At 40.4% G+C, this 25123-nt stretch overlaps 1 protein-coding gene across 1 annotated transcript in view; it reads right to left on the bottom strand.

The window, feature by feature from the left end:
- The window catches only part of itfg1 (integrin alpha FG-GAP repeat containing 1), a 160607-nt gene that overhangs the window by 27550 nt on the left and 107934 nt on the right, over window positions 1–25123 (bottom strand). The window contains exons 13-14 of the mRNA XM_079340390.1: window positions 10384–10427; window positions 6372–6450 (exon numbers count right to left, since the gene is read on the bottom strand). Coding sequence (XP_079196516.1) covers window positions 6372–6450; window positions 10384–10427 — 123 coding nt within the window. The remainder of the gene's footprint in view (window positions 1–6371; window positions 6451–10383; window positions 10428–25123) is intronic.

Raw genomic sequence — 25123 nt, 5'->3', positions numbered from 1 at the left:
ACTTTGACAGGATTTTTTGGTAGTGACTAATAGATCAGAAATGTTTTTCTCGCCTTCTCCTTCTGTCCTGTTAAAAAGAGGATCATTTGTTTCCCAGTCCTGAGTCATAAGACAACCATATTAGAAGTGACAACACACTGCTAACAATAATCAAATCCAAGTCAACTAAAGGATGTCAACTCTATTTGATTAAAGAAGACGACTATTCATTTCAATCTGTTAACCGAGGGGTTGGTATTCTTTTCTGCATATGTGAAATCAAATCTGTGGGTGTAACAAACAGATCAATGGCCTCTCTTGCTTTTTTCATTGGTTGACCATGATGTTAAAATGGCCAGTGACAGCTGCACATTTCACTGCGCCCCAGGTGTCTAAAGATAAACGGTCATGGATGATCTTGAGTGAGTTTGAACCCAGAGGGAAACACAGAGCAGAGTTAATCCTTCTCAGTGTCTCTGAGAGTGTCCACTGTTAGAGAGGGGCTGGTAATTAATTACTTCTACTATTCATCCCCACCAACCTCTCCCTACCCTACCCTGCTCTCTCTCTCTCTCCCCCTCTCTCAGCAGGAGTCAGTTGATAATGAGGTGTAGTGTTGTCAGATTCACAGACCGTGCTCATCCATCCAACATGCTTAGTAAGGGGGCATGGCACACACTCAGATACACACAAACACACATATACACACACAAGGTCATGAAGAGAAGAAAAGTGAAGTTGTAAAACTGCACACACACACACACACACACACACACACACACACACACCTACACACACACACACACACACACACACCTACACACACACACCTACACACACACACACACACACACCTACACACACACACACACACACCTACACACACACACACCTACACACACACACACACACACACACACACACACACACACACACACACACACACACCTACGCACACACACACACACACACACACACACACACCTACACACACACACACACACACCTACACACACACACACACACACACACACCTACACACACACACACACACCTACACACACACACACACACACACACACACACACACACCTACACACACACACACACACACACACACACACACACCTACACACACACACACACACACACCTACACACACACACACACACACACACCTACACACACACACACACACACACACACACACACATTGATTGTGTGATGAGACAGTCACACTATCTCTGTATTATTCCTGAAAAGCTGCTCACTTTAAAGTGACAAAGACAATTATCATATGAACATTAACACTTTTCTATATCGGGCTGAAGATGTACTCCGAGCACAGCAGGAGCAACAGAAAGTCAGACTGTAGAAGACTACAAATGGAGTGTTCAAATGACCTTTATGGTTTCCTGCTGTAACGAGAGCAAACTCAGAATCAGCATTACATATTAATGAATATGTTAAACCACTGATTTAGGCTTCTTTATTTTCTTTGTTGGACACATAACTTAAGGAGGGGTTGCCAGCTGAGCTACCACTCGTTTGTTGAGCTGTTTTTACTCAGACACTCTTCAACATTTCTGATAGGCTGCCCCTGAAATCCTTCTGACTTACTGTACTTGTTCACACGTGCAGCTCACAGCGGGACATTTATTCCTGGCAGCTGCCTCGTAGGTTCCTTGGGATCGTTTGTGGACAGCTTGCATCTCATCTCATAATGGATTAACGTTGGTTCTATGTAATATAGTGATGAGTAAGGTCTTTTTAACTGCTCTTTTGTTAAGTGTCTCGAGAAAACATTTGTTTTGAATTGGTGCTAAATAAATATAGCATCTCAGAAGGTGGGGCATGAAAAAGAACAACGCGACAAATTAGCAAAGCAACTGAGTCAGACACTGATGAAATGATTTGGTATCGTATCAATGCGTTTAGAAGTTCAACGAAGTATCAACAAAAGATGAAGAAAGAAACTGGTAAAAAGAAAACGAAAGCAGCTTCATTAAATGCACAATAATTATATCCGTCGTGCAGAGTTAACAGGATAAAAACATCAATCATCATCGGCTCGCACTGACTTCACAAAAATTCTGGGAAATTCAGAAAAATCAGCTGCTTGTGTTGACATGCAGCTCACCTGAAGTTATGTTTAAGAATAAAAAGCACTATTTAAAGGTGATTCCCCCCCCCCGGATTGTCACATGTTCATCGCTCTGTGTTTACTAGTGTCCATTCACTTCAAAATGTAGGTTTCTCAGCTTTCAGATATTACATGATGAAACCCTTTAGCATAATAATATAGTTAAAACCACCAGTGACCTTACTTTAAATAAACAGAAAGAAGTTGTTAGCTGGAAATGGCCGACAGCAAGTAGTGATGGCAGATTAATAATTAATTTTACAGCTTAATATATGCGTCTCATTTCTTAGTTAAAGGAAATAAAGGTGTGTTCTTATTCTGTCCCTGTCTCTTAATTTAATGCATGTCTTCTTCTCTGAATTCCCCCAAATCATCCCAACATTCATCTCTCTCCCCTGTACTCACGATCTCTGTCCATTCCACATCACTCAATATCTTCTCCTCTCTCTTTTTTCTCTCTATTTTTTCCAGCTTCCAGCCCTTATTCCATCTCTCAGCATATCATAATCTCCCCTCTCCTCAGCGCTGTGTCCCCCTTTCAGGAGGGTGAAGGGTAAGTGAAGATCGTTGGGCCCCGGTGGAGAGGCCCAGACATCGTGGGTGTGTATCAGTGTGCGTGTTTGTGAGCGCCACATCATTGCTCATCTCTGGCAGCCTTGCTGGCTGTTCCCCGAGCTACAAGCTACAGAATAAATACACTTTAAATCACCGTCGACACACACATACACAAGCAGCCTGCTCCCCAGCAGCACTTTGCTGCAGTTAAATAAGGGGTCTGGGGAGCTTTGTCACAAAGTCTTTGGCTACTCTCTCTCTCCAACTTTCACCTCTCAGATGGAAAGAAACCATGAAGTTACGACAGGCAGACTGTATAACGGGATGTTAAATGTTCAATAATCGTGATTCTCCTCACTGAACAAGCTAAACCACGAACATCAAAATGCTGTCAGAGTATCCAGAAGATGTTCTTTTATAGCCTACTGACTGAGTGCACAACACGTCAAGGGATTCAGATGGGTCATCCAGGATCTAGGCCATAGCTAGAATACCTTTATTAAAACCTTTATGTGAGTTTCTCGATTACGTTTCTGGAAAGATGGGAGACCTGCTTCACTGCAGCAAACTATAACAGCTTTCCAGGGTCTATATGCTCAATTCTGCTGCCTTTACATGTATGTGCATAGGTTGTTATTTCACGTTTGTGTTTAAAAAAAAAGGAAAAAAAAGGATTAGCTCTTTTGTCGTTTCCAGAGGTACACATCAACTTTTATTTAACTCTAAATTGCATGACTCAGCAAACCAGATGAGCTGTAGTTTACATTAATGAGAGTAACTGTGGTAACTGTGTAAGTTAAAAATTTTTTTACCTGAAAATATTGGAATTTGTGAATTTTCCGAAGAACAAACAAAAAAACTGTGTCAGTATGCTGAAGAGTACACCTCCAGAGATTGACTCTGTGCTTAACAAATCATGTGGTTGTACCTAAACCTTTCTCTCATCATCAGAACAGTTAATGTACTGTTTTAAATAACACTTGTAGAGTAGTAAAGGTATGTATGTCAGTAGATACAGACTTAAAGGTCACATATTATCCTCCTTTTCAACCAGTTTAAATAAGTGTCAGAGCTCCCTAAAACTTGCCTGTGAAGTTTCTTGTTCTAAATCCACTCTGATCTTGTTTTTTTACATGCCTATAAGCCCCTCCATTTCAGCCCTGCTCAGAACAGGCTGCGTCTGTAGCTTAAATGCAAATGAGCTTTGTCTGACCACGCCCCTTTGGAAGGGGAGGTGGCTTGGGCTTTCTCACTCTATGTTGTTTACAGTGGAAAGGGCGGCTCCAAGGGCCAGGACAAACACCTAGCTGTGGGAGTAGTTCCCATTTGGAGGAGGGGTTACTGCCCTTTGTGATGTCACAAAGGGATGATTTCCATATGACCTGTTTGAGCACACGTTTTATTAATGTGGAGCAAACACAAGACGGAGAGGATTTTCTGATAATTGGGAGGTTTGTAGACAGACTTGAAAAACCTGGTAATTGGTGTTTTGCACATGTGACCTTTAAGTCTAAGTATTGTACTCAATGTAAAGAGAAAAATAGAATCAGATCATCAATAGTCTAAAATAATTACCTTTTGAAAATAAAATCAGTCTCACTTCAAAAGGATGTCAGGTCTGCCTCCACATCCAGCAGCATTCTCTGTCACTCTTCTCTGCAGTGGGCATGTGGGTAATAGGCCCCTGCCTCCCTCTCTTCATTGTTTCTCTCAGTGTCCATTAAACTGCATAACTTAAACCCCGAAGAGAGTTTGCTGAGGGAAAATGATGGTTGTTTTTTCTTATGCTTGGATAAAACCACATACTGGATGGCTCTGGCTAATATTTTGTCGACTCTTCAGTTTGGACACGGTAACCCTTATTGAAAAGTCTGCAGCCGAACTGGGTTTAGTTCATTGCCGTGTGTTGCAGCCAGGAGCTTAAATCTGTCTGATAGTATTAAAATAATGAAGATCCTGGCCTGTGGCCTGTCTCATTGTTTGGAAATACATATATATACTCCAACTGGGCCAATATAATGTGTGAATGAAACAATGACATCTTACAAAGTAGCATCATGCTGCACACAGGAGCGCACACACACAGACTATATATATCCCTGACCCAGGGCTGTCAGTGCATCTTGTCCTCATACTGCTCTGTGTCCCTCTCACAGTGTAACATCAACTAGGTTAACCGCAGCTAATACGCCACAGCACTGCTGTCCTCAATGTCTCGTCTTTCTATGTATCTGATCTTGTGGACACCCTGTGATGATACACGTTACAACCAATGGCAACAATAAACTAAAGGAGTTATTGACTGACTTCAGAAAAGAACCTATACGTTTAAATCAATAGGATTCAGAGTGGATTTCTGGTTGATTTTGTTTGTGAAAGAATGACTGAACTGATTTTGACAAGACTGGCTAAAGGTTTGGGGGGTGGTGGGTGGGTGGGGGGGGAGCCCTTTATAAAACATATTTCTGCTGTTTGAACAACACATTTCATAAAAACAATCCCAAGTCAAAATATCTGCAGAGATCTTTTAACACAATTAAAATATATTTGACACTTAATGAAGTGGTTTAAGTTTCTACAATGCTCTTCAGTGGAAAAAAGGTGTCTGGTGAGCTGCCTCATATCCATATAACTGACTCCAATCATCTTTGGAGGAAAATAAGGAGTTTGCTTTTATTGTTGTTTCGTGCCCTTAGGTTCAGTGTTTGTCTCCTACAGGAGAAATCTACTTTCTGGCAGCTAAATCAATACTGTGCAGTCTGGAGGTGGCCATGTAGTCATGTGCAAGCAGAAAACTGCAGACTGAAATGTCTCTTTTGGCTCTTCTGTTATTGTGATGTAGGCACTTATTAACCTAAAGGAAAACTGCTCAAGGTACAGTATATATGCATGATCCACGGCCTGCTCACTCACTTTGTCAGAAGTGCATACATGATCACATATCACTGCAAGCAGAGCTCATGTCGTGTGACAAAACATAATACACAAAACTCCAGAAGGAGAACGGCCTCCAGTGTGTTAAAGCCTTTCACAAGGATTTTCTGAAAGAGCCCTGCAGAAGCAAAATGTATCCCAACAGACACTCCAGGCTACATGATACTACTGAAAATAATGAATTCCTTAAAACTGAATCCAGCTATAATTATTTTGTAATAACGTTAAGATAAATCACAACATTTTATTAAACAGTTAAATTAGAAAGTCTGCATCCAATAAGTCCTATAATTACTTAAAATGTAGATTGGGTAATGTGAATTAAGCATTCACTCTACAGAGACGTTGTGCAGAGTCATAAAGCACCTTATCAAACCGATTCATTCTCACTTCAGTGGTTGGGAGGATCTTCTCTCTGTCTTTTCTTTGGCTGGCCTCTCTGCTTGAGCTTTTGTCTTTGAGGCAAAAGGGATACTTCTCATTTATATAGAGGCGGGAATGGAAGACGGAAGAAATACAATCAATAATTCTATCTTCCTTTCTCTCATTTTTATTAAATCCTCTAAAACAAACCCAGCAGTGTTCAGCCAGAGTAAGCACAGCTGTCATTGTTAGGGGGTTATGCTATTAATAAACCTGACGTGCATGTTTAAAAGATCAGGCTGTGACATCTTTAAAAACTGGCTCTTCTCTGTCACTGAAGCGGGCAGTTCAGACTATGAAGAGACAGCTAGCAAGGAAAGAAATTAAAAGTACTTGCCTGAGGCGTTTTTCAGGTAGCCGTTGGAGTCCACTGTGGTGTACATGACATATGGGCCTGGCTGGTTTACACCAAAAGGCTGCAGAACAACATACAGAACAAAATGACACATTTTGACATGTTGTAAGTTTGTTTTCACATCAGCTGTCAGAGAGGGGTGAAAGAGGACAGGAGGGAAACAAGCAAGGAAGGGGCGGGAGAGAGAGAGAGAGAGAGAGAGAGTGGGCAGAGAGACAGGCAGGCATACTGTCACCACATTGACCTTGAGCAGTTTTTTAGTTTTATTTTTGCTAGGTGACACGACAGGCGTCTGACCTCGCTTGCTGGAATCTGACTGAGCATAAATGAGTTTGACGGTTGCGTGTTTGTGCCCCTGTGTGGGCGGATACAGAAGGGCTGTCTTATCTCTTCATTACCAAAGGATGATAACTAATGAAGAGATCTGTCGAGCCATCGCGTCACATCAGCTAATCACGAGCCTGTTACACACGCACTCATACACACTGCAGGAGAGACTTGGCCCTCTGTGCTGTGACACTAAGCAGTCGAGTGAGAGAGGAATAGAAATGAGGTCAAAAAAAAGAAAGAGAGAAAGAAGGGGGGGGGGAGAGAAAGCCAAAGAGCTGCAGATTAGTGGGCTCAAAGAAACACAGAGGAAGAGAGGTGTGACTAAGAAGAAGAGGAGTGGGAGAGTGAAATGAAAAGATAGAGAGGGTGATGGATGGTAGAGGAGAGGGGTAGAAACAGCCGCGAGCTCCACTCGTCTGCTGCATTCATCATGCCTTTCAGTTAGACAACGAGCGGGTGGAGGAGCAGACTGACAGAAAGCAAAACAACTCTTATACCAGCAGCCTCTTGTTGATGTCAAAGTTAATGTGTTTTGCAAAGGGCTTTCCACTGGTGAAAGGTTGTCTGATGAGTGATGCGTGGTCGCTGCATTGCTGTCACATTTCTCTGTCCGCCCACATGTGATCATCAGACACGAGCTCTCTGGGAGAAATAAAAGGTGCTTAGAGCTAACTGCTCCATAAATGGATGGCTACATTTAAATTGAAGTGGATTGTAGTTTAAAAGCTCAAACTGGAAAAAATGAAGCAGATTACCTATCATGGGCGTAGAATCTAAAAATAAAGAGTGGATATAGCCGCTGAGATGTCACCCATTGATCTGTGACAATGACAAGGTACACATTGCTACACTACTCTCCTGACTGAGAGCTCTCTTTAGTACCGACGTGTCAATCCCAAGCTGCCAGGCCTGAAAGCATCCCTGCTTTGTGGTGTAAGTTACCTTTAATGGGACAATAATATCTAAAATGCACATGCTCTATTGACAAAGACTTGAAACTAGCTATTAAGACCAACAACTTGTCAGGAACATGTTCACCAAGGTAAAAAAAAAATCTACTCGAAAATAAGTGGAATTTACGATCCTGTCTGTGTAAGTCTGTTGTCCTACTATTGGGTTAACAATAACGTACCTCTGCTTTCTCTCTGAAGCAGGAATATTCTGTAATGTAGCTAGTTGTGATTTCAATCAGAAAATGTAATTAAGCTTGAGTGTTCAATGTCAAAACTATTACTGACTCTAAAACTAAACAGCAGACTGAGTAAGGGTGTGTCCAACATAATCCCTGTCAGAAACACTTGGAACCCACTAACTGATTTTAATTAGACAAAACAAAAAAGCTTTAAAGTTATCTAAATAGAATAATTCAAGCTAAACCATGTCACCTGTTAACATGTGTTTAAAGGCACGGTCCTTCAGGATTACTCTGTAACAATTGGAGAAATGTCATCTCCGTAATTTCTTGAATGCTGAGATGGAGAAAAAAACATTTATAATCTGAGCTGGTTAGTTGATGTGCCACATGTCCTCCAAGTGGGCAGCCTGGGTTTGATTCCAACCTTTGGCTACCACTGTCTCTCTCCACCTGATTTCCAACTCTAGTCACTGTCCTGTCTCTTTCCAATAAAGCCACTTAAAGCCCACAAATAAAAACAAACAAACAAAAACACTTCTTGTGGTGGTAAGTAGTTCTATAATTTAGTTGCCATCAAGGGGGATTTATTCATCCAACTAGCATCCCAATACAAAGTTCATATTTTATCTGACCTGCTTCTGTTTTTTTTCTCAGTTTAATCAGGATTTCAAATGCCTTTAATTTAATATATCATCAGACAATAAAAGTTAAGTTGTTATTTTACCCCTGTTGATGTTTAACTCTGACCATTTGTATATTGTGGTTTTGGAATTTTAAGTACATATAGCTCTCATTTCCTTTCTGAAACAAGGGACACACATGGAGCTATTGGCTGGAATCATTTAAAGACTGAACACAATCTTTCAAAAGTTTGAACACATCAAAGTGATGAGTAAGGTCATTTCAAACAAGAATACTGAAGAAAAACTCCCAGAATATTTTTTATATTCTCATGACTGGTGCCCTAAAGTGCCCTCACTCCCATAGTGAGCAATGCTTTGAGGTCCATTTGCAAACTGACCAAACAGAGCAACAAAAGACGACCTCGAGATCTGGGAAACGTATGCAAGGACAGTAGCATAGCATTCAATAAGCTTAGGGTTCTGGGTCTGTGACTAAATTCTGGACTTTCTGAGAAAGTGGACAACTGATATCCTCACCCATGACCCTCAGCACAGGAGCCCCCCAGGGCGGTGTCCTCAGCCCACTCAAATATAATCTCTACACACCCACAAATGTGTGGCACAACTCAAGCTTCAAACACTATGGTGAAGAAAGAGATCTCCCAGACGCCTGAAGAAATGTTGCCTGGTTCCACAAACCCTCAGGAACGTCTACCAGGGCACCTCCTGACAGGCTGCTTTACCGACTGGTTAGGCATCTGCACCAGATGGAACCGTAAGGCACTAGAGAGGTTGGTGCGAATGACCCGGCACATCACTGGGTGTGAGCTGCCACGCCAGCAGGAGCTGAACCCCGAGTAGTGCCTCAGGAAGTCCCTGAGGGTGATCTCTTGACATCCACACAACCTGTTTCCACTGCTGCCCGAAGGTCGGAGGTACAGGACTCCGAAAGAACACACCAGCAGACTAAGGAACAACTTCTTCCAGACACTCAGACTCTCAAATTAATACAAATTTCACACAATATGTGCAATTTACCCCATTAGTGCGATTCATGTGTGTGTATTCTAATCTACATGTTCTCTCTGAAATATGCTTTGTTTTTGGAAACACTTTCTCACCCTGTTAATGTGGTATTTACCTAATTGATATATTTTATTTTATAATCTTTTATATTTAATGTTTACCCTTTTAAACGGACCCTCTCAAATAAAAATCTCAAACAACTGTACCTGTATAACCAGAGTGAATCTGTTGAGTCTTAAAGACAGAGTTTGGAGTACAAACTGAGAATCTGCAGAGAAAACTTCAGTAAAAACGAAGAGAGGCGACGATAACACAAAACAAACTCAAACTGCTCCCTCGAGGACTTCAGTTTGAAATAGGAACACCTGGCATATATTTGCCCTTGAACACAGAAGGTCATGAACCAATATTTTATTTAAACTGACTTTTAAAGTCTGTTAATAATATTGTCTACTAGATGGTGGGAATTGCATCAGTTTTAATCTAATATATGTGAATATTTACTTATAACCTTTTTTATTTTTTGTACTTTTTTCTAGTTGTCGTAAAGATTGGTACTTTACATAAAATGAGGAGCTTATGCTGCCCTAGAGCTCTAAAACACATCACCCATTCAAATCCCCTTCCCTAATTTCCAGACTTTAAACTTTATCCTCCACACACACACAAAGTTTTACCAGTGCTGGATTTATTTCTGTCTTTTTCTATGAATCTGCAGAAAAAAAGTGCTGAGAAGAGAGTCTGAGGGAAGATAAAGATGCAAGCCTGGAAAAAAATAAGAACTACCGCAGACAGTACACCTAGACCTTATGAGTTGTCAGAGAGGAAAGAAACAATTATTTGGTGTTGTCAGGTGGATACAGAAAGACAAATTTATTACCTTGACATCTTCAGGACAGTCGTTGGAGCAGAGGCCGCTGAGCACTGAGGAACAAAAAAAAAACAACAGAAATGTAAGACTCAGACCTGCTTCTCAGCTTGTGTTACATGTCCAAAAGAATAACACAATCGGCTGTGGAACAAGTGTCATCTGTGACAGAGCTGTTCCTGTGCCCCGAGGCATCTGTATAAACATGTTTCAAACATCAAGTGTCAAGGGAAATAAACTTTTCTAAAAGGATGACTCCGGCTGCCGGATTGACAGTCAAAACAACAAATATATTTTTCTTATTAACTGTACTGAAGCTTACCTCCTGTTCAAATTATGTTTCATAGAATTGAATCATTTTCTTTGTGTGTGCAGGTAAATGTGGACCAGGCAGGGGAGGAGGGTTATGAATAAATTGCCAGCAATGAGAAACATAAAAAATAAATGTGCAAACTATTAGCTCTGCGTGTGCGTGTTTATGTGCATGTTAAGAGAGCATTTCACTTATTTGTGTATACAAGCAGCGCGAGCACGGAATCCGCTGAATTGCTTATCAGTCATTAGAGGAGGGACTTTATTAGCATACTAATAGGGTCCTGCGTCGAGGTTGCCTTGATTTACCTGATGGAGTCAGACTGATGCCCAATACTCTGCTAATAAGGTCTACACCCAGCACGGTAACAAACCACAGCCGAACCCAAATCACCTTTTCAAAGTGAACACAGCAGTGCCCTCTGATCAGCTGTATACACACTGGGTGGATAAAGCCTCGGGATTGGAACGTTAACTCTCCACAAACATGTTAATCACCAACATTTACTGTTCACGGAACTTTAAAAAAAAAGAAGAAGGAAAAAACAAAAACAAAAACAAAACAAAACATGAGGATTACATGAGAAAGACTTTTGAATAATTACATGAAATTAAAGTTTTTTGTGGGTGAGTTCGAAACAAACACAAGATACTTGTGCCCTAGTGATGCTGAAGTCACCCTAATATTCAACAGAAACTGTGAAAGTTTCCATTCATGGACTCAGAATAGCTTCTTGTTCGTCACTCTCTACTCATTTTCCTCCCATGAACTCAAGGGTTCTTCTCTTCATCCTTCAATATTAACACATCTGAGGCACACCATTGAGCTTCAGTGAATGTTAACTATTCAGAAAGGATATAATACAATGGGTCTTCAGAACAAATTGCACCAACTGCAGCACTTTTGCAGTGTTGATAAAGGGAACAAATATGCCTCTGATTGTACGAATGTTTGGAGTCACAACATCTCTGATACGAGCCTGTGTTGACTCACAATCCATTTCTTTCTGTGGGATGAATCTATTCAAGTTTACACAAGTGTGCTTGTGAGGGGATTCATTTACAAACAAATCAAAAACGTTCTTTATGAAACACAGTGGTTTAAGATTTCTATAATCACAAACTTTAAGTTTCAACATTAGTTTTCAAACGTCCTTTGCTGATAAATGCTGTTGCTGGGCTTTTAACCCACTCCATGAGAAACGAGCACATCACTCTTGTTCTTTATGACGTCCGTGGTCACCAGTTAACTCTAGAGCTGATTTTATGATTGTATTGGGCATCTTTTACTTCTGATATTTTACTCTTTTACTCCTCTGATGTTTGAGATGCTCTGAAAGAAACTTGCTGAATCTCACCTTGTGAAGTGGTGTACCATGATGCTATGACTGGCAGCTCTGATCAAGAATTCAGCTCCTGCCTAGCTGTGTGAACAACATCAGCAGAGTACAGCAGGAAAGGCGAGGGAAAATGTAACAAACATCAACAAGATTCATTGAAATTCCATAACCTTAATTGCCAGCTTCAAACAGACAGGAATCTGTTCTCTTGTGAACTTCACCCAGTGGAGGGATTTTGGCCGTGTTGTGGTAAAGTTAAATGTGTTACATGTATTTTAATGTTTGTCTGTGTGGCACCTATAATAATAATTATTATATCGCTTATAAGAAATGTTATCTGCCAAATTATTAGACAGTTAAAAAGGTCAGTCCCAACTAAAACGTTTCAACAGCCGTTGGAAAATCTGATTTATCCATTGATCCCAAATGATGAATGTCACAAGCTTTGGTGATAACATGACTTTTACATTTGTGCTAACATAATACAGTATTTACATTTGAATCTTTCACTAAAATATCTTCATACTAAATGGATGGATTGCCACGGGATGTCAACACATTTTCCTCATTATAGGATGAACTGACTTAAGTCATGCTCTACGTCACTGTTTAACACAAAGTCATTAAAAGTCCAATACTTTGTTCATGACTGAATATCTGAACGTTATTGACATTTCAACCTAACCGTTGCTAATTAACAAGTTTTTACATGCCAACAAGTTTAACTAAGATGATCAACTTTGGCATGAGAGCACTGATTACAGATTGACTGCCATCATTGGACTGTCTAAACCAGGGGAGTCCAAAGTGCGGCCCGGGGGCCATTTGTGGCCCTTGAGTGGATTTTTTGTGGCCCTTGACTTCAAATCGAAGAATCAGAAGATTTTGGCCCCAGGCCTCATTAGATGGCATTATTCGTTCTTTTTTTCTTTTTCATGTTAGCGAGGGAGACCTATAAAAGCCCGACTATTCTTTCCAAAAAATTAGAACACAACAGTTTCCCACTGCAATTAGTTATTGTGTATTTACAATATTTTTTGAAGAGGTCAAAATACAAAAAGTTCCTTCCAATATTTAAAAAAAAAAACCCTGTGGCCCGAGAGCGATTTTAACGCGACAATTTTGGCCCGCAAGAAAAAAAGTTTGGACACCACTGGTCTAAACAAATCGTGACTTATTAAGCAAACATTGTATTCCAATGCAGTAATGATCGAGGGCTGATGACTGCATTGCACCACTTTCCTGTACTCTGATCCCTCGATGAGGTAACCCTTCTGCTATCATTTATGTGAATAAACAAGAGGACTTTTTTTTAAAGCTTTGATTTAAAGAGAAATGGCGTACGTGTCGCAAAGGCAAATTTGCTGCTTTGAAGTTCACAAGCTTATTAAGTAAATGCCTGAAGGGGAATTCATTCGGAGCTCCCATCAAAGACAAACATGTGCCTTGACTCTGACTGACCACACCACATATCAGTTCCTGAATAACCTTGTTGAAGAGGATTCATTCAGCGAATGGATCTTAATCAAAGAATAAAAAGGAAACTTTAACCAAGGCCCATTGTTGTCATTCAATACTGCTATTGAGAATGTTTTTCGTTATAATTTGGCTTTTACAATATGAATGCAACTAAATATATTTCATGGCTATCAAAAAACACTTGTTACCACAACATTATTTGACCACATTGCAAACATCTTAATAATGTTTTTGTATGTCATTGGAAAAGTATGAAAGATAGAAATTTAAAACCACTGAGTTGTCAGCAGTTTGCTCCTAAAGCCCATGGCTGTATTTTGGTGGGCGAAAGCAACTTAAGCAAGTAAAGCTGCATGAGGGATAGAGTTGCTATCCGTCCTGTAAAATACATAATCGTACCATCATATGTCTCATTTTGAATCCATACGGAACGCGGTTTGTCCCGTATTTCCAAATTGTCTTGTACTCAGCATCATTCCGCCTGCATTCAGCCTCTTAAGGCTAGTTCCCGCCTTCCCATAGCAGCCGTTTTAGACATGAACAATGAGAGCGTGTCAGAGATTGAGTGAAAGAAAGTCCTAGGAGTCAGTAGGAGACATGTCTTCTGATACCTCGCACCATTGAAACAAACAGATTAAGAAATAAAGACACAAGTGGGAAGATTCAAATAACTGGCTTGACAGTGAAAATGAATAGACTGCAAAAGGAACGCTTCTTTTAGTATATTTCAGTTAGTTTTTTTATGGTTGTATGGTTTCACTGATTGGATGCTGTGAATATTTGTCACTACATAAGACAAGCAGATGACAACTATTTTGGCCAATCTGTATTCACACTATGGCCTAACTGGGCAATAAATCATCAATACAGCACATCATCAATATAACGACAACAGACACTTAATTAATACAATAAGAAAATAGTTCAAAATGACATTGATAGTATCATTCATGATTTCATGAGAAGAAAAAGGCAGTCACAAGGATAGAATACATTTAAGAAAATACTCTAAAATACTCTAGTAATACTATTCTTTAATCAAAAATCTGTCCTCCATCTCCGCCCCTGTATGTTACAGCAGTGTCAACAACATTTTAATAATTTTCAGTTAATGAATCTATGCTAAGTGAATATTTATTTGAAGTACAAGTTAAGTTGTAAATAAAATAGTAGGAAGTAGTAAGCATTGGCTGGAGTTGTGTTAAGTGCATTTAATTGTGCGTGCTTTGTATCTGCCTTTCCACTGAAGACAAAAGATTTCTAAAAAAAGTGACCATAAAGCACTTCAGACTTTAAGTAGACCATGACTCTTAATTTATTATTTAAAAAAACCTTTTAAATTATGATTCACCACAACTTGTGCCCACTCCACCTCACTGGGCCAGTGGTGATCGGGCCCTACTGAGTGGCGCCACACTGCGGGGGTGGCCTTTACGTTTATGCTTGGAAGGTGACAACCCTAATTAGGGAAAACAACAAATAGGTGACTCTATATTGGCTCTGAACAGATCAAGGTGCGAGTGGAGGTCTGAGTCCTGCCTGTAACTATACCTCTCTGTGCAACTCTGTGCAAGTACCACATCAACACATCACAAGCTTTGGCTCAAAGTCATCTATGAAGGACATCCATGATCAATAAATCATAGAGATCAAAATATTCACTGCTACTTTGAATTTCATGTAGTCCGGGGTCAGGCTGCAGACTTTGTCACTGACACTGTAAATCAATAATGTAAAGGGATTAGACTATCATTGATGAAAAATCCCATTTGGGATTATCAAGAAAGAGACCATAGAACATTAGACAGATTATAGATGGGAACAACACACACATCTTACGGCACGGTTTAGTGTACTGCATTCCTTACAGTTCATTTAACTTAATACTCTAACATACTGGAGAATACATGCTTTCACTTCAGCAGCTATGATGATGTAAGAAAGCCAGCCTGTCCTATGTTTGTCATGATAACCAGATTTAGTATTGTGTTAATAAACTTAGCCAGGTCTATAGAGGTATAGAGGTTTTGTCAGTCATGGGTACTTAAACAGGGATTTTTCCAAACAACCCTGTTAATTTTTTTTAGCAAGAAGTCGGCTAGAAGTGATGTGTGAACGCAGCAGGACATTTCATGGAGTTTGATGGAGGCAGGCTGTGGTGACGTATTCACACTACCGGTGAACAACAGTCGGATCGCCTTGCACACAGTGAAGTATCTTCTTACTCTTTGTTTTGCTTCCAATTATGTGCTTTATCAGTGGTTTGCTGAAAATGTTAAATAATATGTTGTACTGTGATGAAACAAAGAACTCTAATTATAGCATTAGACTCTGATTCTGTGTGTCCTTTTAGTTTATTAGTTTGAAAAGAGCACTCCAGTTAGCTGAAGGGCTAATTTTCATTGGCATTCCCTTTGCCAGATGTTCTTCGGCATCATAGAATTAAATATAAACCATAAACAGATACAGATACATTCAATGCAATTGAGGTAACAAGAACAAATATTATCCAACATGGGCTATGACACGGTTAAAGTTACCATGGCTAGGTACAGTATCAGTGTAGACATTGTTATTTCACAATAAGCTATTTTTAACATTACATTCTTTATATTTAAATGAATGGTAGGATGTGAGAGACTCATTTAAAAGTATATTTTAGCTGCATCAGATGACGCTGGCACAGCTTGTAATGTTTGTCCTGAGATAAGAATGTCTTAACATCCACACTGTGTCAACTTTAGTGAAAAAAAACCATTCAGGATGTTTTTGATTCACGTAATTCTAGACCGTGTTGGTAAAGCCATGATGTAACCTGTCAAAGTCTCCTCTGCGCTGCACTCTGTGCTCACACATCTGGACAATAACAACACATACGCACGAATGCTGTTTGTTGATTTCAGCTCAGCATTCAACACTGTCATCCCCTCCAAGTTGAACACTAAACTTGGAGACCTGGGCTTCAACACCTCCCTCCGTCACTGGATAATGGACTTTCTGACCAACAGACCCCAGTATGTTAGGTCAGGACACACCTGCTCCTCCACCATCACACTCAACACAGGCGTACCACAGGGCTGTGTGCTGAGCCCATTCCTCTACTCCCTCTTCACCCACGACTGCAGACATGTACATGGATCCAACACCATCATCAAGTTTGCGGACGATACAGCGGTGATTGGCCTCATCAGCAACAACGATGACACAGCCTACAGGGAGGAGGTACAGCATCTGGCCACCTGGTGCGCTGACAACAACCTGCTTCTCAACACCAGCAAGACAAAGGAGCTCATTGTGGACTTCAGGAGAGAAAAGGGAAGCATGTACAACCCCATTCACATCAACGGGATGGCTGTTGAACGTGTCTCCAGTTTCAAGTTCCTGGGGACCCACATCACAGAGGACCTATCCTGGTCCACTAACACCTCCAGTCTGGTGAAGAAGGCTCATCAACGCCTCTTTTTCCTGAGGACACTGAAGAGACACCACCTGTCTTCAGCTGTACTGAGGAACTTCTACCGCTGTGTGATTGAGAGCATCCTAACCAGCAGTGTCACAGTCTGGTACGGAAACTGCTCTGTCACGGACCGTAAGGCGCTACAGCGGGTGGTTAAAACAGCCCAGCGCATCACAAGGTGTCCACTTCCTGCCATCGAGGATGTCCAGAGGAAACGCTGTCTGCGGCGAGCTCACGGCATCCTTAAAGACTCCTCCCACCCTGCCCACAGACTGTTTACCCTCCTGCCCTCCGGTAGGCGCTTCAGAAGCCTCCGGACCAGAACCAGCAGACTGAGGAACAGCTTTTTCCCCAGAGCTGTCTCCCTACTGAACTCTACCCCCCGAACTCTGAACTCTGTCTCTCTCTCAAACTCCGCCCCCTCCTGACCCCCCTCCCCCTCCCCTGCATATCACCTCACATCCTTCATCCCCCCACCACTCCTGGTCACACACACATTATTGTATTATAGTATGTCCATATCACCACTGTAAGTTATTGATCTGTATAATATGTACATATTCTGTATATTATCTGTACATTAGTATATTCATTTTCTCTGCACCTTAATCTGTATATTTAATCCTCTGTATACACTTATATTTATAGCATTTTATAGCACTTTCTGCTTATTTGCACTTCTGGTGAGATGCCAAACCTCATTTCGTTGCACTATACTTGTATATGTGTAATGACAATAAAGTTGAATCTCATCTCATCTCATCTCAAATGCTTTGCACAAGTCAAGGAACACAGCCCATTTAATGCCATGTCCTGCCTTCTGAGTCAGCCTCTACCTCCCGCTGTGAGGTGGTGCACATGTCTACACCTCACTCAGGAAGATTTCAGGGGCACTGTGTCCCAGAATTCAAGAAATGCTCAGGAAGTTTTTTGAGAAACAGACTTCAGAGTATCAATGTCGACCAGGTTGTCACTAAACTGATGGAAGGTAGCAGTCTTAAATCTGGCCTTTTTGCAGTGAGGCTGCTCTGTTCTTCAATCTTTGGTTGACATGATACAAGTGCATAACAGCTCCTCCGTGGCCTAAACAAGATCCCTGGAATAGATGTCACACATCCTGTGTGGAGCACATTTTGTCTCTTGCCGATACAACATATCTCTCTTTCTCTCTCTCGCTCTCTCTCTCTCTCTACAGCCCACACAGCCTCACTGAGAAAGCCTATTTTCTGGAGTAACATTAAGACTGATGGAAGCTCCTTCACAGGACTAACCTAATCAAGTGGAGGATGAACTGTTCTTTGCTGGTTTTCTGTGCGGGTCTCTCTGTGTGTGTGTCTTTTATCATTGAAACAGTAAGCAAGCCAGTGAGCAGCGCTTCATGAACACAATGTGCCACTGTGACTGCTCCACGTTTTGATTTAGCTCAATGTGGTTTTAAAAATAGCAAGTTTCCATAAACAAAACCATCTTTAACAAAGAATTAGTGTTGTCGGTCTTAATAATCGCATATTGTTAAAATGACAGAAAGATGAAATGTATAGCCCTAAGCTTTAACTTTTATTTTACCTTGTTTTTCCCCTTAAAATGTGTCCTCTTTCTGTTTGTTTCTCTCACTTTCTCTAATGTTTTCCTTGTTATAGTCTCAAAAGTTAGTTTCGTTTTTTTTCCAGCTTGTAGCTGAGTGTTGAGAAAAACCATTGTCAAAAAGGTAACAGCGAAGAGATTGAAGAGACAATGCTTCAGAACGACATTCCACATTTTTTCAACAAGCTTTTGAAACGGCAACATGAGTAGATTTATATTTAACAGGAGATCACACATCAATAGATGTAGCCTGCTCAAAGTTTGGAGGGAGCCCAGCTCAGCACTTCTCTGTGTGTGTGTGAGTTTCTCGTTAGAGGCAGACTGGCACAGGAGGAGAGATCGAGAGCAGACTCATTAATCTCTTAATAATCGACCTCGGATGGTGTTGATCTCTCGGATGGATAAAATCATAAAAATCAAAAGCCCATGAAATTTTTGTCATGTGTTTTCATCAAGTTTATGAAGCTGCTGTGGAGGGTTGTAGATCAATGACGTGTGACATCAGAGTGCGATTAGTAATTTTATCATGCGATATCTTTTCACTACAGGATCAATCAATATTAACACAATTTTCAAATATAAGCTATAGATCATTTTCACAGAGGGGCTGTGTAGTGGTAAGAATCTGGTTTGAGGATATGTTTTATAATACAGCAGTTATGAGTCTACAGATGGAAGTATTGTTGGAAGAAATGTAACAAAACATTAGAGTCACAATTTTTAAATTAATCAATATTTAGTGACACTAACCTTATATACTCAATTCTCCGAGCCATCAAAGGAAAGTCAGTGCAAATTTTCTTGAACAAAGGAACTTAATCCAAGATTTATGGCACACTCACACTAGCAAGGTTTGACTGTCCCCCCTCCCCATTTCCCCGATGGCCTGCACTCACACTGCTCCAGGACTAATTGAGTTTGGTTACCTTTGTACATAATGTCGGAATACAACACATGAATGGCTTTATGTAATTCTAAAGCCTGCCTAGTTTACAAAACAGGCAAAAAATTAAAAAGAGGCGCGTGGTCGAGTCCACGTCCGCACATCGGAGAACAACACAGAGAAAACGACAGCTGCTTCGTGGCTTATTTTGAGTCATGTCAGTCAGATACAGACACAAAACTCTGTGATTTCTTGATGAAGACTGTCCATGTTGTATTCCCCATGCTTGTGCTCGTGCATGAAGAGTGCTACGTTGAAGAGCACCTCTTTGAAGCGTGCCAGCACCAAGGAAGTGTACTTTGCTAGAGCACGGATCAGAGTATGGTACACGAGTCAAACAAACTCGACTTTAGGGGTGAAGCGTGCTTAGACATGTACAGAGACCCTCGTGTGAGTGCACCCAAAGGCTCATCAGAATAACACTTAAGTAGGCTGATATACATGTACAAAGTAAATTAGCTGCTGGTCTGAAAAAGGATCACAATGCAATGCTGACCAATTAGTTATGGATGATAGCATCTTCTGCAGTTTATCTGGACCTGAAAGGTGAATGTGGCTGATATAAAGTGAATGATGTTGGTATGTTTTCAGTTTTTTTTGCAGCTCATGGGAGATTTACCAAAGTATTACAAATAGCCAACCATTTCTTGTAATCCAGCCAGTTAAAATATGCACTTTCTGCTCACAAATTGTGAGCATGAATATTTTTTTATGCAAAAAATACAAACAGAATAGGAAAAGAAATACAAATCCACAAACTAAAGACCAAGATGTATCTGTCAAAGCTCTGCATCTTGTTCCATGGTATTTAAACTCAAGCCAACACATGAACACTTCAGAGCTCTGGATTTTCACCATGTGGTGGATGCTCTTTCCCCAGAACCAGAGAGGAAAATACATCTTATTAAAACACAGCTCCCTGTTTGGATTTGTTTCTATTTGAATGATAAATAAAAGACAGCTGTCTTTGTATTCAACATGTCCGCCCCTCTTGACAGACACTCGTTTACAGTTTTATCAGAGTACTGGTTAAAAAAGGCATCACTTTATAATACAGTCAGTATTATTGAGAGGGGTCCTCAATGCTCTTAAATCCCTGCTGCCAGTTTGTGGTCGTGGCCGCTGAAATCAGGTCATCTCTCACCGCTGAGCTTCTTGGTGTTACTGCTTTTAGATGCCAGGTGTGTGTATTAAAGTTTCATACATTTGGGGACACGATTGCCCTATAAAAGTAATTCTTCAAACTTATGTGTACAAAACTCCTTATGTAGGAATCTTTCTTAATGAGTGCTGAGTCCAAATGTATCCCTGTTCGGCACTTACCAGCTGTTTTTCATTCAAACATGGTGTAATTATGGAGTTAAAAAATCCCAAATGTTTCATTCATAGATATCTGTGAACAACAATGATTTTGAATTTGTTTTCATATGCTTGCTGGAAACATTGGACCAAGAAATGTTTGCAGTTTTGTATTTTGAAACAGATGAGGTGCATTTTTAACCTACAGAAAAGAAAGAAATTCTCACTGTGCAGAGCGGTTATTCCATCAGGAATTTTGTAACTGTAACTCAAAACAAACAATCTTGCAAACAGACTCTCTCCAGAGAAAGTATGTGTTTGTGTTATTAGTGTTCATGCATGCAATGAAAGATTTTAAAGTCTTTTGACGCTGCACCTGCCGAGCTGCAACAACACAAGATGGATGTTTTTTTTTATTAGATCTCTTGACGTCTTAAAAAAAAAACTGTTTGTGGGGCCGAGGGAAGGTCTAAATGTTCACCTACAGTACATCTGAGTTCAAAAGAAACGTTGATGCCATGGTAACCATATGCAAACGCTACAACACAGTCCTGAGCTGTTGGGTCAGATCACGTCACAAACACACGTTTGAGCCAAATGTGATGAGCAGTCTTAGACAGGGAACCATGACAAGTCAATGAGAGCCAAACAGACACACAACTTACACACAAACACAATGACACACAACACAAGGATGTGACATCTGAGCAGCATTTGTTCTTAGATGCTCATCCCTTCTCATTGTCCTCGGGCTGCTTCTGCTGACTTGCAGTATTGTTCACCAACATGCGTGGACGCCGCACATGCCTCCCTTTTACACATAATGCAGACACCCAACCAACAGACACACACAATGATACTGAGAGAGTAAGCTTAAAGGTGGTCTTACAAATCAGCAACTCCAGAAGTAAACATCTGACTATGTGTTGTATACTCACCCTTTTCTGAATATTTAAAGATACAACATCAAGCTTTCAGGTTAATAATAGACTTTGTAAGATTTAATTAAATAACTTGTCAATTCAAAATATGTCAACAAGGGATGTGCATGGTTCTATAACAAAATGATTAAACATTGTCTTCCTTGTTAGTTCCCACCTGACTTACTGACTGATTAAAAAAATATTAATATTGTTTTAAAGGGGACAAGAAAAATCTACTTTTACAGATTTTTTGAACATTTATTTGGGCAACCTGAGTGCCTATCAACCCTCAACATTTGAATTAAATCCATCCAGTCTTTTGTTTGGGGTCTGCTTAAGTCTTACAACACAAAAAAAAAAATGCTTCATTTGAAATTTTCTCAGTTTGATGACATCACAAGTTGGATTCCCCTCCCCTCCCCTCCTGTGGTATCTCCACCCATGGACTCCACCTGCAGCATAGAGCAAAACTTTTGCACAGGTCTGGCATTTTTATTGTCTTTACAGAGGAGTGGGGATATGATATTTCCCCTTTAATGTAGGCCTGCAATCCTTGTTTGCTTGACAGGTGTTTTATTCGCTTAAGTCTACTATGAGGCTGTATGTTTAAGTGCTGAGAAAAGTGCTTGCTCCATTATGTACACTTAAATAGTCGCTATCTTGTCTGGAAGAAGTGTGAGACACGAAGCTGCACTGCCTTGGAGATTCAAATCCCTAAGGAGCTCTCTCTGCTCAGTGCTCGCTCTGGGTAACATCATTATCACGTTATTGTATGCTCACTGTGTCTGAGCAGCTGCAAATGGCTTCTGTAATGTTTCACTTTGAGATGAACATTACAAGACGTACAAGGCCACTGTGTTCATTAACCACATTATTTTAAAGTTTAAAGGCTGCCTACAGAACATGCTCTTCTCATCTAAAGTGGTTTTGGTTGGCAACATATCAGAGTAAAATGACAGCAACACAACAGATATGACAATCAATTACACTCAGCAACTGTAAAAGAAGAAAAGAAAAACAAGACCAAAACCAAGATCCTGCTAAAATTAGAAACCAGGTAGTTCCACCTTCTACATTTACTGTACATGAATTTCTGAAAGAGATTTATTAAAAAAATAAAACACAAAACAGGGAGCGAATGACACTGACAAGAGCAAATCCAAGCTTTCTGAACTTCTGTTTGACAATGCTTCTCTTACTCCTCCTGGATGTAAACATATGTCTGGGTTTTATTGCATTTGGAGCTCGCTAACAAGCTGAAGATGACAATATATGAAATGCATGCTAAAGAGGTGAAATAAGCTAGGGCAGAGGATGTGTAAAGTATTATATGAAAGTGTCATCAGCATAGAAATTAAAGGCAAACCTACCAAGTGCTGCATGTAAGAAGGCTAAGAAGGCTTCAGGTTATATAACACTGACAACAATTGATGCAGGGCGTCCTTTTTAGGTTCCATTATTTAAATTCAGCCACACACTGATTATTTTCCCTCTTTTGTTGTTGTATGGTGCACTTGTAGTCACATTTGGAGGCACAGCCATTATGCCTTCCCTGTCAACATATGCTGCTGCAGGCTTTTCTGACTAAAATGAGAGCTGGCGCTCCCACTCTGCATTCTTTGTGCACTGAAGAAGAATATCTGAATATACAGCCTCTGGTAAACTCATCGTCCAGACAATGAAGCCACACTTAAAGACTTGATCTAAATCTCATCATTTTGATTCAGATGAAACCAAGTAAATGTGAATGAAAGAAGCTGGGAGTGACAGAATGAGAGAGGCGAGGAGGAAGCAGGCAGACAGGAAATGAGACCTGTGCTGGAGAGAAACAAAGGAGGAGTGATGGCAGTGTGAGGGCAGGAGCAAAGGTGAGATCAAGGTAAAAACACAAGCTGGAGACAGTTAAAGGGACGGAAATGAAATGTGCAAGAATGACAAAAGATAGAGGAGGAAGAAAGGAGAAGAGAAATGTTAAGAAAAAAGGAAAGAAGGGAGTTGGATTTGGTGAAAGAGGAGCAGTGATGAAAAATGAGGTGAGAAGTGGAGAGAAGAGAAGAGACTGAGAAAAGCTCCCAGATGTTTCTCAATGCAGCTAATCTGCATCCTAATAAGTGAGCAGGAAACTAATCAACTCATACAGTTCTGCCTGTCAGTCTCTCTCTTCATCTCTATCCCCCCCCCCCCCCCCCCCCCACACACACACACTAACACACACTGTGAGATGCTCATGCAGAGATCTCCCCCTCCCTCATTCTTTGCCATCACGCATCATTTCATCCTTTTTTCTAATTTTGGAGTTTATGATTTCTCCCATTTCCTCCCTCTGCAGCAGTAATCAACCATCCATCTGTCCACCCTGCAATAACTGTGTGCTTCATTGTCTCTTACAGCTTACAGTGAAACCACCCTGCTATGTGTAAGACTGGATAGTAATGATGCCCTGACAATGTTCCTGAACAATCTTTAAATCCGATAATATACTTTGTGTGCAACGGCGATGCCCATGACCAAATTTGTGATGTGTGCAAAACAAAGAAAAAAATCATACTTCCAAGTCTTAATGGTAGATCTAGTCTAAATATACAGATGGATTTAAGACACCATCTTTAACTAGGTCAGCACCAGAGGCATAATTAAAGTGAAAACAATTAAATTAATCGTGTCTCACTTTGACTAAACATTGGTCAAGTTTTTTTTTTTTTCCTGCAATGTAAATCTCTCTTGGTCGAGCTCACCAAAGAATTGTAAAGTTTTCTATTCCTTAGGCTGAACAGGAAGTCCACTTCTATTGGGTTTTGTCTTCTCAATACACTGCAAAAAAAGAGCAACCCCCTGCCCTCCTTGCTCATCAATTATGTAGTTGGAGTTAAGCTCATTGGATCACAACCCCCTCCGTAGTGAACAAAGCTACTGAACAATCCACAAGCACACTTTTAAGAACATGCTAAAAGCTCACTAACGTGCTTACTATAACAATGACAAGATACAATATGAACAGTTACAATTTCTATTAAAAGGTCACTATTCCCTGGTATTTTACACATACACAAAAAAAGAAAACTGTGAAACTGAATGCAACCATACACTAGAGTTTTCCTTGACGAAGTGTCAGAACAAAATAAGATACAGACTGTATATATACTATATGTATATAGTGGTTTCTCAGCATGGCAGGATAGATATATATATTTTTCCCTGCATGACATCCTTCCATCAAAGATGTCTTACGGTCTGCAATTGGATTAAAACAACTTCTAGCTTGCTCCTAAATAATATATGGGCCAATGGCATAAAAAGATAACACTGCTGATGGAATGTGAAGTGAGTGAACTGTTGGCATGTTGGGAGGATAAGATGTCAGAGCATAAAAGGTTCAGGTCATCTTACAATGAAAAGCCCAGCATGAGTCCAAGCC

Source organism: Symphodus melops, assembly GCF_947650265.1.
Source record: "Symphodus melops genome assembly, chromosome: 3".
NCBI lineage: Eukaryota > Metazoa > Chordata > Actinopteri > Labriformes > Labridae > Symphodus > Symphodus melops.
Note: the sequence above shows the minus strand (reverse complement) of the source record. Positions and strands in the feature narration are given on the sequence as shown.